General features: G+C 37.4%; 1 protein-coding gene across 6 annotated transcripts in view; it reads left to right on the top strand.

Annotated features, from left to right (window-relative positions):
• Window positions 1-18,322, top strand: part of CRTC3 (CREB regulated transcription coactivator 3) — a 51,623-nt gene extending 33,301 nt beyond the window's left edge. For 2 of the 6 annotated variants that reach the window (XM_053461924.1, XM_053461922.1), the window contains 9 exons: window positions 4,819-4,857; window positions 5,897-5,982; window positions 8,320-8,369; window positions 9,027-9,241; window positions 13,091-13,389; window positions 14,412-14,603; window positions 14,844-14,924; window positions 15,577-15,784; window positions 16,268-18,322. In XM_053461924.1, coding sequence (XP_053317899.1) covers window positions 4,819-4,857; window positions 5,897-5,982; window positions 8,320-8,369; window positions 9,027-9,241; window positions 13,091-13,389; window positions 14,412-14,603; window positions 14,844-14,924; window positions 15,577-15,784; window positions 16,268-16,476 — 1,379 coding nt within the window. In that variant the 3' untranslated portion in view covers window positions 16,477-18,322. Of the gene's footprint in view, window positions 1-4,818; window positions 4,858-5,896; window positions 5,983-8,319; window positions 8,370-9,026; window positions 9,242-13,090; window positions 13,390-14,408; window positions 14,604-14,843; window positions 14,937-15,576; window positions 15,785-16,267 lie in introns of all 6 variants that reach the window. The other 4 variants (XM_053461923.1, XM_053461919.1, XM_053461920.1 and 1 more) reach the window with 3 other exon arrangements.
• The last annotated feature ends 736 nt before the right edge of the window (window positions 18,323-19,058 follow it).

Below are 19,058 nucleotides of genomic sequence, written 5' to 3'. Positions count from 1 at the left end.
ATAACAGAATAATAACGTGAAGATATTCTGTGTGCTGACAATGTGCCCCCCCCCCTCACCGGTATGATATAAAACTTGTCAGGAGGGGGTTACACAAGGCCTGAGAAGGAAGAATAGGTAACCTAGCTATCGGGTAGATAGGGGGTGTTTTGTACATGTACGCTTGTAATAATGGGGCGGCCACGATCTTAAAAAGTTAGGCAGGGGTTTTATGGCCCAGTTCATTAGGAGTGTTGTAAAGTGCCTGGGCTGCACACTCTCCTCCCTACATGACCGCAAATGGGTGGAAGAAGAGTCTGATAAGAATGGGAATCTGAGATAGTCCTGGGACTATCTATCTGGAGAGTCCTACAGATTCATTGGTGGAAGAAGATTCTGATAAGAATGGGAATCTGAGATAGACCGGTACTATCAATCCGGAGAGTCTTACAAATTCATTTTTATTTAACCCCTTCACAACAAAACCTGTACGGGCTGTTGTTTAATAGCTGCAATGCCACAATCGTGGCGTTTTCGCTGCGATCAGCGGCTTTGCAGGATCCACGGAAGCCTCGCAAGTGGGACATGGGCACAGACTGACCAAATGCCAAAAAGCACACCTCACAAAGGTGGCCTTTTACCTCCCAAATAACCACCCAACAAGCCCATGCATGGGGGTATCACTGTACTCAGGAGATGTTACTGAACACATATTGGTGTTGTTTGACAGTGATGGATACCAGGAGCAGTAAATTCACACCTGAAGTACAATGTGTGTGGGAAAAAAAACATTGAAACATTGTCAGTAACACTGTTACTGACAAAGGCTGATGGTAGAATTGGTGCATGGAAAGGGTTAAAATACCAGCATCTGAAATACCCTTGGGTGTCTAATTTAAAAAAATATATGGTTTTATGAGGTAAATTGCATTTCGGGAAAACATGGTTTTGAAATAGCAAAGCGCTGCTTGTAATTATTGCCCAATAACTTGCAGAAAAAATACCATATTTTATCTTTTTTTTTATAGTATATTAGTTGATATGATAAAAATAACGGTATCTAAAGAAAGCCCTGCTTGCCCTAAAAAAATAAATAAAAAAGTAACCAATTTCATTGATTGGACTCCAGATTTGCTAACTCCTGAGTCCAATTAACTTTTGGTTTACATGATTATCCTAAGGGTTCATGTACTTTATCCAACCCACACTGTGAATGTTTGAATGATGTATTCAATGTGGATAACAATATGATTTGTGTGTTATTAGTTATTAGATTTGTTTGTTCATTATTGTATGTTTTGTTTGTTATTGAAGATCATATCATATTTTCAGACAACTTTATACTTAAATGCTGTTAATTCCAAAGGCTTCACTTACTTTTTTCTTCCCACTGTACATACATTTGCTACGCTGACTTTATTTGACTATCCTATTCATTGAAAATGAAAAGATAAACATAATCTACTCCAGCGTACTGCATTTTTAATTCAAGAGGATTTGTTATTTTGATCTATTAACACAATTACATAATAGTGCAGAGGGAAGAGTGTTTGTAATGATCATTAAAAGAAGTTTCATTGTAAGAGCCACACACAATAGTAGAAAAGTCTCCCTGTACTCTCCCCCCTCTAGTGTTCACTCAGCATTCTGCACTTGCAGGGTTATACATGTTCAAACGGTTTCCAGTTCTAGTTGCATTCTAGATAAGGTATTGGGCCTTTGTTTTGCAAAATACATTTTCCCATTATCCAACTCCACAGAGTAATTTTACTTTTGTATTTTATGTACCTTTTATATAAAAATTAATTTTTATAAAAATAAATCTAGCTGTGAATCAATAGCAATCTTACAAACACAAAAAGATCCATAGGTTACAATCTATGTTGTATTAGAAAATAAAACTATAATTTCTCCAGATTTGAATTGGGCAATTATCATGTTATATCATAATGATAGCATGCTTTTTTCATATCTATCAAAATGTAAGCAATATGGCAATTTCTAAATAATCAAATATGAAATTCCTTTTTAGAATAAATACATTTTAGTATAAATACTTTAAATTGTATCTAAGCCGTAGGAAAAATTGATGTATGCACTGAAAATTAAAAAAAAAAAAAAAAAAAAAAGAAAGCAAATACAAAAGAAAAGGAAAACCTGTGCTACATAGTGGATTAACGTGTAAAAATTCCCAATAAAAATACAAAAAAAAGAGGGAAAAAGTAAAATAAATAAGAATACCATTTGAAAACTAAACTGCTATATTCTAGCAGTGCCACAACAATAGAATTCACAATTAAATACAGGGTATGATCATAAGGTGTGATGTGAAGTGTCGCTCCACCACTAACGGGGGAAAAAAAATATTTTCTTGTCCATACCTAATTACATTAATAGCTGTCAATAAGTCTGGAAGTCATATATATTCCAAACTGCCTATAACATCTGGCCAGAAATGTTTGCAAGCATATAAAGATCACACATTGCATGCATGATTTTTCCCAGCACATGACAAATCCGGAGGGACTTGTTCTGCAATATGATTAATGATGCTAGCATAAGATGTCCATGGGGTCTGTAAATAAGGAATAGTGTAAGAAAACTGCCATGCCTGCAGGGAGCGTGAAATGATACAGAGAAGCTGCCAGTCTCACCAGCAATGTGTCCCATCATATGATGTGGGGTTTTCTTGTTTTTTTCTTCTTCATATTTTATAAATAGGCCTAAAAGCATTGCAAATAGTTAAAACACTACTGTTAAGGTTATAAAAGGTTTCAACACTTTGCTACTGTTGAAATAAATGCACAGAACACACTCCTATACAGACTAGATGATGTACAAATTAGATAGATTAGTGTTGTAAAACAAGTTAAATAGAAGGCATCAGATTAAATGATGATGAAAAGAAACGCAAAATCCGGCCCTGCCTTTTAGTCAAGTAGTTTATGTATTGATCCCCCCCCCCACCAGAATATAACATAATTATTTAAGGTATTAACATTCTGTGAAAGAAAAGAAAATCTTAAGGCAGTTTATGGATCTAAAACTTAGTGTTGATATTAACCCTGCCGAATGCAAAAAAAAATATTAACTGGCTTTATAAAAGAGGGAAAAAATAACTTTTTTGGAAACTGCCGCATGTTATCCTCCCGTTGTTTGTGTCTTGCATGCTGTCCTACCCTTTCTTTTAACTTGGCATTTACTGCATACGTTCCTGTATAGATGAAATCAGTGTTCTGGTTTGGTTACTCAGACATATTGATTCATTTAAATCTCTGCCCACCACATTCATCGTCAACGGAGAGCTTTCAACTTCTATTGCTATGGACTGAAACGTCTTGATAAAGTAACGTCGAAAGGATAGCAGACTATTAAGTGGAGCGTGTTAGAGTTGGAGTTTAATAGTAATAAAAAAAAAAGCATAGCTTAAATGCCTCATGGGTAGGGATTGGCCCGTCACCAGAAAAAAACATTGTAAAACGAGAAATTACATTTTATTTGCAGAATTATTTTGGCTAAATTAATATGTAAGTTGGTGCATTATGCTGCTTTTTATTATGTGTTTTTTTGTATTTTCTTGTGTTTGATAAGCAACTGAAGATATGGATATCTCTACATGTTTAGATTTGTGAGGTTTAAACAGCTTCACTGCCTATATTAGGGTACTTTGTGTGCATACGAGAACATGGAGATATTAGCCACAGCAAAGGCAACTACTTATGCAAGTGCTATGCCATTTTGCAGCAATGACACTACCATTCAAAAGTTTGGGGTCCCTTAGGAATTTCCTTGTTTTTGAAAGAAACTTAAAAGATATCCATTAAAATGACATCAAATGCATTATAAATGCAGTGTAGACGTTGTCAATTGACTTTTGTACCTGGAAACAGCTGATTTTTAATAGAGTATCTTCTTAAACGCACATAGGCCCTTTATCAGCAGCCATCGTTCCTCTGTTACGATGGCACGTAGTGTTCGCTAATCCAAGTTTAAGTGTAAAACGCTAATTGATCATTAGGAAACCCTTTTACAATTGTTATCACAGCTGCACATTTCCTCGTTTCCACAAAAACAGCTAAATGTCCCCAAACATTTGAATGGCAGTGTGCCGGCTACAAGAATACAAATCTATGACTGCATTGCTGTTAACAATGGGAAGACTACGTCTAAATGCTTTATCTCTATAGTATGTATACCTGCATAGATGAGCCGCTTATCTATAAAGCAGGCGCTGGTCATATAACAGGAGTAGAAAGGATGAAAACAAAAGGACCCCCTCCCCCCATACTCTACTTTGCATTTATATTGTGCACTTTAATGTTGTTTCCATGGTGGTTTCCCTTTAAAGTGTGCACAGTCAGTATGTATCTGATCAAATCAGTCATTAAGCTTGTCACAGCTGAACTATAGCCTCCCTGTGTTCAGCTTCTCTATATAGGGGATATAATTTGAGATATTAATATAGATCTTTTAAATATGCATTGTACACAGTGGTTGCTCTGGTAAACATGCAAGCAATCCAAACTGAGTATTAGACTTTACTATACATTTAAGTAATTTATAGCGATACTCCTGCATCCTCCCTTCCCTCACCATCATCTTAATCGGTCCAGTAGGCCAACGGCATGCACAGGGCTGAACCAAACCGCATGGGTAAATGAGATTGGAAAACTGTATAAAGACGACCTCTGGCCTGCCTCGATGAGTTTTATGTGTATATCACATCAGGAGGCAGTTGGCAGGCAAAACTAGTTGGCTTTTGTTTATTCTGTCTATCATAAGTGGTAAATACAACGTAAAAGGAAATAATCTACACTCTTTTATTTCTTCTGTTTGCAGCAAGTTTACAGGATGGTGAAGTTGACGGCTTTGGAGAAGGTATAGTCATCATGCCTGTCCTTTTGTGTGACCTTATCATCTTACATTACTCCTTTATTAAAAAAAAAAAAGACAAATATACAAAGGCATAACAAACATTTCAGCAACCACGTTACATATGAACATTTTGAAAGGGCTTAGTCAAAACCCCCTTATTTTTGTGCATTTAATTTGATATGTGCCAAAAGTGTGTTTGCATAGTGTGCGTATTGGAACTAAAGCATTATAACTCACACTGTTAACATACATTTAACACATTAAACACATGTATGTTATATGCATGTTTACAGGTTTTTATTTTTATTTTTTACTGTATCTGCATGTTGAATGTTTGTGTATTTTTACCAGGAGCTTGTTCTTCTATCTAATGTGTAGCCAGTCATGTGCAACACTGGATTATGAGAGTTAGGGAAACAAAAATATAGTTGATGAGTGACTGGTGGGGGGGGGGGTGCGGGCTCGATGAAATTATTATGGTATTTTATACAATAGCAAACTTGTAATATCACATGTGGAAGTAATTTCAACTCATGTAAGCATGTAGAGGTCCTTAATAACACAAATACTGGCTATAATTACATGGAACTGGGTCAACAGAATGATATCCTGGTCCTGGAGCCCTTGTGTTAATAAGGAAGTACTTAGGCACACGGTTTTTCCTCTGTAAACCTCTGTGGCGATTAATATTGATGAATACAATTTAAAGACTTTTAAACACTGATATTTTTTGCTGTATGAAACAAAAATATTATGATGACCTATAAGCTAGAATTAATGTGCTCAAACAGTAAAATGTACTTTAGTCCTGTAAAATGGGGGCTCACTGTTTCTTGAACATTATTTCTAAAGTTCCAAATTGTACACCGCTCACCTTGTTTGTATCGGTGTCTGGATCATCCCATGTGAACATAGGCCAATAGGTATCTTATGGGCAAATGCAGGTTGTCCTACCATGAAACATGCATGTGTAACCTTTTTAGATTGATTAAAGTTTCCAGGTTTTAGTTCCTATGCCTAAAACATGACATTACTCTTTCAGTTTTTAATTTCCCTAATGTTGTGCCGGAGGAGAATTTTATGAATGTTACCAAGCCACTGCCCAAACAACTATGGGAAGCCAAAAAGGTGCAGTATCATTTTATGGCATGTTGTAAATCATTGACACATTAGGGTGTATTTGAAGATCTAATCATCTTTAAGCTGCTGTAAATAATAATTACCAATAATCTATGGAAACCTAAAAGGTTTTGGGTTTCTGTCAGTTTAAGCATTTACAACCTTTTTATGTTCTGGTATAATTGTTGCCTCTTTAATATTGTAGCAATTTTGTCCTAAAAATGTGTATGATTACATAGGTTGAATTAAATGTAAGGGATGCACCGAAATTAAAATTCTGGACCAAAACTGAAAATTCAGGATTCACTTGGCCGAAACCGAAACTAAACCAAAAATTACCCCCCTCCTTAAAAAAAACTAACCACTCTTTTATTAAAAGTAAGTAACACACCAAAATGGGACAAAAAATACAATAACTATTAATATATATATTAATAATATATTTAACAGCAATCACACTGCTGTGATTTCAATAACAATTTTACTTATATGATTGTTAGCAGCAATCACACTCCTATCATGCAAAGTCAGCCAGTACATGCTGGAATTTAGGTATGCCTGGGCACGATGGGAGTGTGATTGCTGTTAATTATATGTATAGTGATTGCATTTTTGTCCAATTTTGGTGTGTTACTTTTAATAAAAATGGTTCACACCAAAAAAAAAAAATCAATAACAATATTATACATGATTAACAGCAATCACACTCCTATCATGCCCGGGCAGCCAGCACATGCTATAACCTGGGCATGATATGAGTGTGATTACAGGCTCCCTATGCCGTGCCACCCCCCCCACACACAATCATATACTTATTCATTTACAGATACTCATTCATTCCCTTAATAACACATACTTGCTCATACACCCTCCCCACCCCCTTACCTGAACTGTAGATCTCTCACTCGCAGACTACTGTAGGGGCCCTGCTGCTTCCTCTCGAACAACTTCTCTGGCCACGCCCCCAGGGAAACAGAGCAGTGTTATGTGATGTGACTTCACGTGACTCCTCTGGGTTCCTGATAGTTTGAATTTATACTTGTATATAATATATATAACACACACTATATAGATAAAAGTATTGGGGCACCTGACCATTTTACTAACAGGAACTTTTATGACATTGCTTTCTAAATAAATGGACAGTACAGCATTTGTGAGGTCAGGCGCTGATGTCGGACTAGAAGGCCTGGCTCACAATCTCCATTCCAGTTCATCCCAAACATGTTTGTTGGGGTTGTTCAGCCAGTCAAGTTCTTTCACACAAAACAAAACCAACCATGTCGTTATGGACCTTGCTTTGTGCGCTGGAGTACAGTCATGCTGGAATAAAAAATTGCTTTCCCCAAGCTGTTCCCACAAAGTTGGAAGAGTATAGAATTGTCCAAAATGTCTTAGTTTGCTGAAGCATTAAGATTTCCCTTCACAGGAAGTAAGGGGTCTAACCCAACCCCTAAGAAACAGCCCCAAACCTTTATCCCTCCTCCACCAAACTTTAAAGTTGGCACAATGCAGTCAGACAGGTAACGTTCTCCTGGCATCTGCCAATCCCAAACTCACCCATCAGACTGCCAAACAGAGAAGTGTCATCCGTCACGCCACAGAACACATGTCCACTGCTCCAGAGTCCAGTGGCGGGATGCTTTACAGCACTCGATCTGATGCTTGCCATTGTGAGATGACTGCTTGGCCATGGAAACCAATTCTGTGAAGATCCCACCACACAGTTTTTGTGCTGATATGAATGCCGGTGGAAGTTTGGAACTCTTAATCTATGGAATTAGTGTAGTGTTGGCGACTTTTACACACCATGCTCCTCCGCACTCTGTGACCCCCTCTGTGACTGTACGGGGTCTTGTTGCTGCTCTTCCTAAATGCTTCCACTTTCCAGTAATACAACAAATAAAAAACTAATGTGTCTGGATTTCATTTAATACTAAAGCCCTTGTTAAATATATCTGTTATTACAATTCATTGCGTGTGTATAGTTCTTAAATGTAATTTAGTCCTGATATTTTGTTCATACGACTGTTTCCTCAGCCCATGTGGGACTGCTCTATATATTATTTAAACAAGACTGTATTATTTAAAGACCTTTAAAGGCTGAGTGTTTGTCCGATAGATTAAGGTAACAGTTGGACCACATACAAATGGCTAATATGCAGAGGTTTGAAAATATATTATGCCAGAACTAGACCTATTAGTATTTAACTATAATATTTTTTATGCATTTTTAACCTTATACTAGTAATTACAAATAGGGTGGGTGTTCCACTTTAAAATAATCTTAAATGTCAGTTTCAGCTTTTTTATATTTTTAATGTCTACCACCCCATTTCTCTATAGGTCCAGTCTCTGACATCTCGCCCAAGGTCCTGTGAAGTTCCAGGCATCAAGTATGTAGTTCTTCTAGTTTTCTATTACATTCCTTACATAAAAGAAATATCTTAAAGGACAAACAGAAGAGTACATTTTGTTGATTGCCTCCTTTCAATTTTTTTTAATGCATAAAATGTAACACAAAAGGGAAAGAAAATGCCCTGGTGGCAAGATCCCTGAATCGAGCTAGGCATTTTTTTCTTACATCTTATGCATTTTAAAAAAAATGCATTCTCCTTTTGAGTGAAGTTTCCAAAATAAGTGTGACACTACTGTATAAATTTATTTTCTTGCATGTACGGAGCCCAATTTATTTTCTGCTGAAATCCCTCGGTCTCTTACGTTGATGTTTTACATCATATTTATCATGTTTCTGCAAATTCACATTCTCGTGTTGGTAGGATTCCAATCAAGTATACACTAAGGGTTCATGAGGAGCTTTCAGAACAATAAAAAAAACATAGACAGATGCTAGAGGGATTTTATTCCATTTGGGTTTTATCTTGGATGTAAATGTTTAACTTGAAGTTTTTAACACAAGCATATTTAAACCATATTTTCTATACCACTGTATTGACCTGCAGGATATGTTGGCATGCGCTAAAAATATTGGAAGTGTGTTTATGCAAATTGAATCTTGGCACTGATTATTTGCGTTTTTAATTTAATTTTAGAGTTTTCCCATCATCTGACCAGAATGCGACCCTCTCACATTTCCAGGGGAATCCAAATACAGGTGGATCACTGCCAGACCTTACAAACTTGCATTTCCCATCACCTCTGCCAACCCCTTTGGATCCAGATGATTCGTATGCCAACATGAGTGTGGAGAACAGTACAAGTGGGCTCCCAGCAGCCATGACTCATTTGGGCATTAGCGGATCTCCAGGTCAGTGCAGTGTATTCACAGTGTACATCATAGTCTGATTTTGCTTTTGTCTTTTGTTATAATTACATAAAAACTGCATAAAAAAAGAATCACACTTGCATGAAGTTGTTTAAAACAATAGTAGGCCTTACGGTCTTGGTTAACAAATTGTATATTTAGTATAATGAACATTCTTGAAGAGAATACATAAAGTTCTGCATAAAATAATTTAACTTTCATAAAAATGTATTTATTACTATTGAATTGTATGTAATGACTGGCAAATTTTAATGCTGTCCAGTCAAGGCCAATAACAAATACATTTTTGTGTTAACTTACTGTGATTTCAGTTCACAGCATCCATATTACTATAAAAACAGAAATGAGTATAATCTTTCTACATGTTTTTTTTGTTTGTTTCTTTGCAATGCTTCAGTATACAGAAAAATACCACATTGGATTGCAGCACTGTAGTTTTCAAATGTAATTTTTTGATTTTCTTTTTGGTGTTAAAGCGAAAAGAAGGAATTACATTCTGTGCTCTGGTCTGTAGCTTAGTCTAAAAATTCTGAGGGCATTTACCTTAACCTTACTTCCAATGTTGCTTTTTTTGATATATAAAAAATTATACTTGTAGCACTGGCTTTAAGCAGGATAAGTGGTAAGCCAGAAATAATAATGATAGTAAAAATGTAAAAAAAAAAAAAACACCCTGGAAAGTTTTCCACTTTGAAAAGGATCTTTGTGCCCGGCAGCCCACTCCCTTACTTCAAAATGCAAGCGTTTGAGTTTGACCAAGCCGCTCTGATAATGCTGGCATTATGTGGCTTTGAATAGGGGTTTGTCTCTTGGGAAAACAGGCGTTTCTTATTCCTATCATCTTAAAAAGTTATGGAAAAATATATTCTACTTTTGCATCGTTTTCACTTTAAAACATTGGTGAAAGAGATTAAATGTTGTTTCCATATAGTGCCTTCATGCTGCGCTGCAATACTGCATTCTGAAGTTTAAAAACGGGTACATAAATTTCATATTCATTAAACTGGCTGTTGGCAGGCATAACCGTGAATACGTTACAAATGTAACCATTTTTTACAGTGTAATTTAATATTTGGAGAAATCCTTAAAACTTAATGTTTTACAGTTCAAAATGCCAATTTAACATATAAAAAAGGATTTAAATAGGCAATATGTATAACTCATCTATTGTACAGAGTGATGGGAGCAGTCCTCTTAACTTCCTTTAAGGTTTGCATGATTATTCCCACACCCTGTTTAACCCCTTAAGGACAACGGGATGTCCTTAAACCCATTAATGACAATGCATTGTGAGCCCGTACAAGTACGGGCTCTGTCGTGAAGGGGTTAACATGGTGGAAAGCATTAGTTCTGGCATCCTCAAAAAGATGGGTCAGAAGCAGTGCATTGGGGGAAGTAGAGCCAATTAGTTATGTAGGTTCTGCTACCTTTTTCCGTGGAGCCAAGCCTGACTGCAGTAAAATGACTGCTTACTTTTAAACTCTGCATTACATTGACAAAGAAATAGAAAAGTTAAAGCTACAGGCAGTTTTAATTAACCCCTTCAGGACCGGGGGTTTCTTTTACCATGTTGTACTAAAGTAGGGCTTTCTTTTGAAAGATATTATATATAAGCCATCATTTAGTATGAAAAAAAAAAACAAAACTTAAAAAAAAAATTATATATAACCAGTGCAAATGGGGAAAACACTCCAAAAGTGTATTTAGGTATTTGTCCTGTTTTTGGAAACACCACATATGCCTGGTATTTTTATTTATTTTGGTACTTACAGAGTTAAAAATGACGTTTCTAAACAAGATTTTTTTTTAAAATGTGGTATGCTGGGAGTTGCGCCCCAATAGTGGCCAGAAACAGAAAAACTGCTGAACAAAAGTATATATGACATCCCAAAGTATTTTACTTGGGGCATTTTAACACTTTTGATTTAACCATTTTAGTGCCAGTCTGTCCTAAACATTGCAGTAAAAATTTTTAATCCAAACACACACATATTTCAGTATTTTTTTCCCCCTTGGGTACATGAAATTACTGAAACAACTTGTGATTAGTATTAAGAAATACCCCCGAGTACAGGAATACCCCACATACATGGGTAGGGTATGTCTCTTTAGCAGTGCGGGTTCAAAATTGGAACATGCGCATTACGGTTTTTTTTCAAAATGCAATTTTTCACATCCACTTTGCAGTTTCACCATGTTTCCTTTTCTGAGTTGATGTGTGAACTCAGAAGACAAAATACCGTATTTGCTCGATTATAAGACGAGTTTTTTTCCAGAGCAAATGCTCTGAAAAATACCCCTCGTCTTATAATCGAGGTCGTCTTCTAATCAGACCTCATTTTGCTTCGGCCGTGCTGCTTACCGGGCTTTGATTGCGAGCAGCGTGTCTGCTATTAGCAGCAGGAAACAGGAAGCTAGCAGAGTCCTCACATAACGCTACCTCCCCCCTCCTTCCTCTGGGGGCGGGGCCAGAGAAGTTGCTCGCACAGCCGGGCCCCTGCAGAAGTCTGCTAGTGGGAGATCTGCAGTTCAGGTAAGGGGGTGGGGGGTTTGAGCGTGTGTGTGTATGTGTGATTAATGGAATGAATGAGGATTTAAATGTTTGTGAATGAGTGTGTGTGTGTGTGATAGCATGGATGTGTAAGGGGGGTGGTGGTGGTAGCATGGCATAGGGAGGCTGTAATCACACTTCTAACATCCCCAGGTTCCAGCATGTACTGGCTGCCTTGGCTTGATAGGAGTGTGATTGCTGTTAGCAGTATATATATATCTCCAGAAATGCATTTTAACTCCCTATATGCCACTCAGCCCCATGAAATGCCTTTTAACCCCCTATATGCCAGAGTGGCATATAGGGGTATAAGGCATATCATGGGGCAGAGGGGCATATAGGGGGTTAAAAGGCATATCATGGGGCACAGTGGCATATAGGAGGGTATAAGACATTTCTGATATGCCTTTTAACCCCCTATATGCCCGAGTGTCATATAGGGGTATAAGGCATATCATGGGGTAGAGGGGCATATAGGGGGTTAAAAGGCATATCATGGGGCACAGTGGCATATAGGAGGGTATAAGACACTTCTGGAGGCAGAGTGGCATATAGAGGGTTAAAAGGCACATCATGGGGCAGAGTGGCAAATAGGGGGGTATAAGGCATTTCTGGGGGCAGAGTGGCAAGCCTGGGGGCAGATGTGCATAACTGGGGGGGGGGCAGGTTGGCAAATAAAAGGAAATAAAAAATATATTTTTCTCAATCATAGCTTTTATTAAATATGAAAATTAGTTTATATGAATTAATATTTACTAGTAAAACTTTTTTCCTATAGGGTAGTCTTATATTCAGGCTTTTTGTTTTTTTCCTAAATTAATATTTTGATTTTGGGGGGTCGTCTTATAATCAGGTAGATATGGTAGATCTTGATTTAAGTAAACACCCCCCCCCCCGAGTACAACAATACCCCACATGCATAGATATAATGTTTCCCAGATATTGTGGAGTCAAAACTGTAACATGCACGTTTCAATTTGTAAGCTTTTTTTAAAATATTTTTTTTTATCAGATTACTTGTGACAGGTTTAGGCCACTTGTATTGATCAGGGAGACCGATCAATAATCAGTGACTTAAAATGTCACTGACAAGTGATCAGGTAATAATTGTTTTTTTTTATTAATAATTTGGGGGGGATCATTATTACCCTAGATGACCCCTCTCTCTTTCTAGGGCAGGGTCATCCAGGGGCTGCCATAATGATCAGATCGCTCCTATTGGCCAGGGGTGATCTGGAAAATGAATGCACTGACATTGTGTGCTTCTTCCTTCCTCATAGGTTTGCAGAATACCCGCAGTAATCCTTCCATACAAGCAACACTGAATAATAACCCTCTTGCTTCTCCTGTAAACAACCATGGGCCTCCATTAGGTTGCAACAATCCTTCTCTTCACCCGTCTCTGCGGCTGTCCTCCCTCAGCAACCCTTCTCTCCCCACTGCTGCTCTTGGAAGTTCCCCAAGGCGCAGACACACTCCTGTTAGCCCTTTGACCCTTACGCCAAGCAGCGAGTCTAACCGAAGCATTAGTGGACAGTTTTCACCTACAAGCCCCTTGAACATGACTTCAAATCCACAGGTAACTTCTGGGGGAAAAAAATGTATGTTTGGGATGATCTTATGTCCCCAGAAAAGAAACAAGTTTACTCCTGGCAATAATGAGGGATACCGTGTTGCATCTGCCTGTGTAATGGATTCAGAGCCACGCTGTGTTTACTCAGCCGAGTCAACAGTTGACCAACTTAATGATGTTTTATGAACGAATGGTAACTTCAGCAAGCAGGGGTCGGTTTACAATCTTATCTTGGCCCTGATGGTAACTGACACTTTACCAATTCATAGTTCAATGGGACATTAAAGGAAAATGTTTAAACTAATGTTTAGTGTAGAAGTATCTCAGCTCCCACAAGATGGCCGCTCATAAGCAGAGATTACTGTGTAAGAGGCGAGAGAAGCCAAAATTGTAGGATCACAGACCAATACATTTAGGCTCTTTATTAAAGCCTCGCATTTTACTGAAAAATAAATGATTATAGAATGTACTGCATTGTTTCTCATGTTTACCCCATTATTGTTAACACCATGCTGTTCTAAGCAATTGGTTCCTCTGATTAAGGGCCATAGCACTGCTCCTTCTCATATTGCATCTCTGTGCAATGGGGCTATCTATTTCTGAATCCACTGGCCTGAATGCTGACGTGCCCTGCATTTTAAGTTTGCTTTTTCTTCACTGTCTGATAAAGTTATGTGCCCGTCCACACAGTAACCTATTTGGCTTTAACAAAGGTAAGGCCCTTCTTCTGCTCCACAGTGACATCCATTAACCATCATGAAACTCTAACCACAGGTTATAAGTCGCATCCAAAATTGTAGGGAGTTAATTAGAGAAAAGTGCAGCCTGTGGTTGGTACAATTCAGGTAGCAAACTGTGATGGTATCCTGTCTGTATTTGAGTATCTGTGCATCATCATAGGAAGGAAGTATTTACATCTTATTTGAATGGATTGAATGTTCATAAGACATTGTACATTTTTGAGAGCCTTATTGAGTAGAAATCACTTCTAAGCAAACTAATGATTGCTTTCCCATGTGTTTTAGCAGGGCGTTAATATGGACAGGAGTCCTCATTCTCTGCCTCCTATGGAGCCGCCTCCTCCGTATCCTTTATATCAAGACCATTCTCCACATTCGGTTCTTCATACACATCAACAAATCCATGAATCTCCCGAGTCCCAAAACTTCCAGCCGCCTTCACCAGTGCCCTGTCCTCCACTGGATCTGAACTTGGCTAATGTGAGTACAATTCCCTAGCCAGCCTGCTCTGCAATTTTTATCTTTATTTTTTAACTATTAGAGCTAATTATAATACCTACTAAAATGAATAACATTTCCATTAAGAGTCTTTTATATACATTGTGTCAGCCTGTTTTTTTTTTTTTTTTAACCAGTTATTGAACTTTTTGCAGACTACATCAGTATGCGTGATTTTTATATGGTACTCTGTGACTTCATTCTTATCACTTCCTTCTACAGAACTCTTTAAGTGGCTTCTTTGGAGACTCTTTCTTTGATCAGCAGCAGCCTACAAGACAGGGCAGGCATATGTGGCATCAGGTTAGTGATGAGGTAATAACATTCATCGGCCTATTTGTTTGCTTTAAACATTTTTTTTCCATGTCGCACAATGTTAAAACGGAATGGCCATTATCTGAGATAAAGGATAATTCCAGCACTGTAAACCACATGCCATATTTTGTTCTTTTAATGTACCATTTTATGTTATCTGATTAGGTGTTTCTGCTTAAACATACACCAGTGCTACGGTCAGGGTATTTCATGTAAAGCGAACTTCACTTCCTATGATCCGTTAATAGTGAAAATTGCTTTTGAATCTTACTGTCGTCCCAAGCTGAAAGCTATAACACACTTCCTGTCCTTTTACATGTTACAAATAGGTGTAAGAGATAAGATGAAGAATAATCTGGGACGTGACTACAACCTTTTATTTTTTTTTTTAAAAAACCATTATTATTATTATTATCCATTGTAATAAGCAAAAGGTATCCGTTTGGAGATGCCGAGATTGTGAAGAGAGAGAGCTTGCAATCTATTATACCAATAAAGCTATTATCTTCACCAAATGTTTTTTTCTATGGCTGACGTGGTGCAACTCGAGACTTTTTGTTTCTAAATGTTTATTGTCCAGATCCTATTTAGTACTCCATGTCAGTGTCATGGATTTATAAGCTTTCTTTATCTGTTGCAGCAAGACCAGTATGACATGTTTGGAAACGCCAGCAGTTCCCTTCCCAACAGCAATGCATTGTTTGACCCAAGTATGAACCTGCAGTACTCTCAGGCTGCAATGATGGGGCTAGGAGGCAGTCATGGAAATCTCCAGGATCAGTTTCAGCTGCGTGCGAACCTGTTATATTCCAACTGTGGGGGAAGTGTACCAAATATAATCTTAACAGGTCTGTCCTGACAACAGTTGTGTTTTTACATTTAAGTACGGATTTGTTCTGTTTTAAAAGTTCCCTGCTTCAAATACTGATGGCAGCTGATCACGTGCTTTGTAATGAAACAGACTGAAAATAAAGTTTCATATAACATTGATGTGTACCTAAATATTGTCAGATCTAGATAGTTTGTATGAAAAAATAGTTTACATGTGAATTAGTATTTACTAGTAAAACCTTTTTCCTATAGGATAGTCTTATATTCAGGCTTTTTCTTTTTTTCCTAAATTAATATTAATCGGGCAAGTACAGTGTGTGTGTGTGTGTATATAAGGTGACATTCAGAATATTAAATATATATATTATTCTGAATGTGACCTTTTTGAATTATTTTAAGATGGATTTTCATTAACCAGATCAATTATATGGATGAATACAACTGGGGCTTAACATCCAGCAGGTAGTAGGTTACCTTAAAATTATATGTTTTTCTTTCAGATGATACAAGTAACAGCTTATCAAGGGATATTAGCAATGCCGTGGCTGGAGTTTCGGAGATGGGATTTGATGCAGACAATGCATTTCCTTTGGATGAAGATCTGAAAATTGGACCTCTGAGTTTGGATGGGCTGAGCATGTTGAGTGACCCAGACATGGTTCTGTCTGACCCTTCCATAGAGGACAGTTTTCGTTCTGACAAGCTGTGATCCTAAATTTGGGCAGAGTACAGACTGCTCCCCATTTTTTCGAGGAAATGAAAGAAACCAAGAAGATCGCGCAGCACAGAATATGTCGGTTCAACCTGACGCGTTACTTGGACGCAGAGAATTCCTGCACTTTTTATTAAACCGTTTTATGTCCTCTTAATTTTCTTTCTTTCTGGGAATGTTTTATTGTTGTTTGTATGACTAACATATACAAGCCAGTAATTGGTGCCTTGTAAATTAAAATGCAAGATGCTCAATGAGATATCCTGAGTAGTTTAAACCACATTTCACCTTTTTTGTGGTTACTTGGCATTGCCTTAATTTTTATAATCTTAAACATTTTCAGCTCCTTTTGAAAACAGTTATGCTTATTCATTGAAAAAAAAAGTTAAGGATTTATTTTCATACAGAACTGTGTTTCCTGTAGATGTGAGTCGCAATGTAAAAAGAACTCTTCTATGGTAGACGTACTTACCTTTACAACATACAAACAGCTATGCTATACAGACTAAAACCACTGACCTCATTGATTGCTTTTGGATAATTTAATAAGAGTGTATAAGTCCGTTGTGCCATGGCCTCTAATTGTTAACCAGGTGTACGATATTAACTGCTTTCAATATGTCCACACCTATACAAACAAATTACCGTGCCTTAATACTAGTCACTTTCCTGATTGACAGACTGTGAATGATCAGTTTTTTTCCCCTTTTTTTTTGTTCTTGTAGGGCTTGCTCAAGATGCACATTTGCTAACTAATTTCATGGCCTTCTTGGAAAAATATGCAAACCGGTAGCTTAGGTTCCCAGTCTTGTAAAATCTGTATTTTACATATGGCCTGCGATACAGTTTAGCTACTCCTGACTTGTTAAGACAAGTTAAAGGACTGAATATGCGCATTGTAAATGCACCTGAAGGCAACTGGTGTCTTGCTACTTCTTGGGTTTTTCGTATGTTTGACTCTCAGTGTGCAATACCACTGCAGTTAAGTGGCTTTAAAACATTTTTGTTTATAGTAACCACTCAACTTTTTTTTTTCTTTTTAAACCGCTACAGGGGTCGGTAAAATATACATAAACAGTATGCTGGTGTCTGCAAGGACTATATAAATCACAGTAGCGATGTATTTATGAATAGTGATGTCCTAGGTCTGACCTAAGGCGGCATCCTCGGTGCCCACACCAAATCAAATATTTAGCTCCACTTTGCATTTTCCTTGCAACGTGGTGGGGCTTCCCTGGGCGGATGCCAAAAATACAACATTTACCTACTGGGTATTTTTAGCAGTAGGCTATCTCTGCCTGCCCCTGGTTATGTACCAACTTACATCTAGAAATTAACAACTTCTTAAAAGCTACACTACTTGAAAATTGGGAAATACAATTTTGCTTACATGCAGAAAAGCAATTGAGAGAGAACGAGCAAATTAGAAAGCAAAATGAGTAGTCCCCTGGAAGTATGATTATAGCTGCCATAACTGATGTGACCCAAACTGCACTTTGAACATGATATAAAGATGCAATATTTAAAGTGTGCCTAAAAATCCTTACAAATCAAGAGTACCAAACTGTAGGCTAGTTTTGCATATTTGATTAATTCTGCTAAATATGTTTGTAATATTGCCTTATCAGACTTTGGAGTTTGGAAATGCAAAGGATCCTTTGTTCAGGAACTTATTGGATACAAATATGGTCCATGCAGCCCTATGAGCTTTGATAAATGAGCCATTTATCCCTTAATATCAGATATTTAACATCATTGCTTAAAGGGACAGTCTTATGTCCCTTATGGTCTTGCCAACAAAAATGTATGTTAAAGTACTTTGACTACTTTAATATTCATGCAAGGAGAAAAAAAATTACATCTTTAGAAGAATCTGCAGCCAATCCCTTGCTTTGGTATTCACAAACTTTGTGTCTGCTTAAAGCAGCCAGTCAATGGCAGGAAAGATCCCCTGGAAATATCACGTAAGCTGGGGCTGTTTGGTGCTGGCTGTATGTGCACCACCGAAATGCAGAGAGCTGGTGGTGGGGAAAACCGGGCAAATGCATACAGGGCACTGAATGTAGCAATAGCGATGATAAGGTCTTTACAAAGGAACTTCATGCACTTGTGGCTTTTGGTAGACCTAATTATCTGTGTTAAAGAAATTTTGAGCCATTTACTTACAAAAGGTTCCTAAAAAAAAAAAACCCAAAAAACATGCGTTATCCTTGTCTTGGAACTGTGAAGATGAATTTTGAGGTCCGTTGCAAAAATGGAATGTGAAAGACTTTGACATATTGACATCATTGATTCTTCCTCAAATGTACTCTTCTAACTTTTTCACTTTGAATAATTGGGGGGAGAAGTAGGGTTTAAAGTATTGTGCATCAGGATTTGCAACAGCAGCCTTACATAAAATAATCACGTGGCTTAAAGGCCAGCATTTGCATAGCCGTGAGGCAATATAGTTAATATATAAAGCTAATTGTTCTGTACTGCCACTAATTAATATTTTGGGATTCTTTTTGTGACAGACATGATAAATGGCTCATGTGTTTATGTAGTTCTGAGGTCAGGCCAAAATAATTTTGAGGGCA

This window comes from Spea bombifrons, chromosome 4, assembly GCF_027358695.1.
Source record: "Spea bombifrons isolate aSpeBom1 chromosome 4, aSpeBom1.2.pri, whole genome shotgun sequence".
Taxonomy (NCBI): domain Eukaryota; kingdom Metazoa; phylum Chordata; class Amphibia; order Anura; family Pelobatidae; genus Spea; species Spea bombifrons.
The sequence above is the reverse complement of the archived record's forward strand: the minus strand, read 5'-3'. Positions and strand labels throughout refer to the sequence as shown.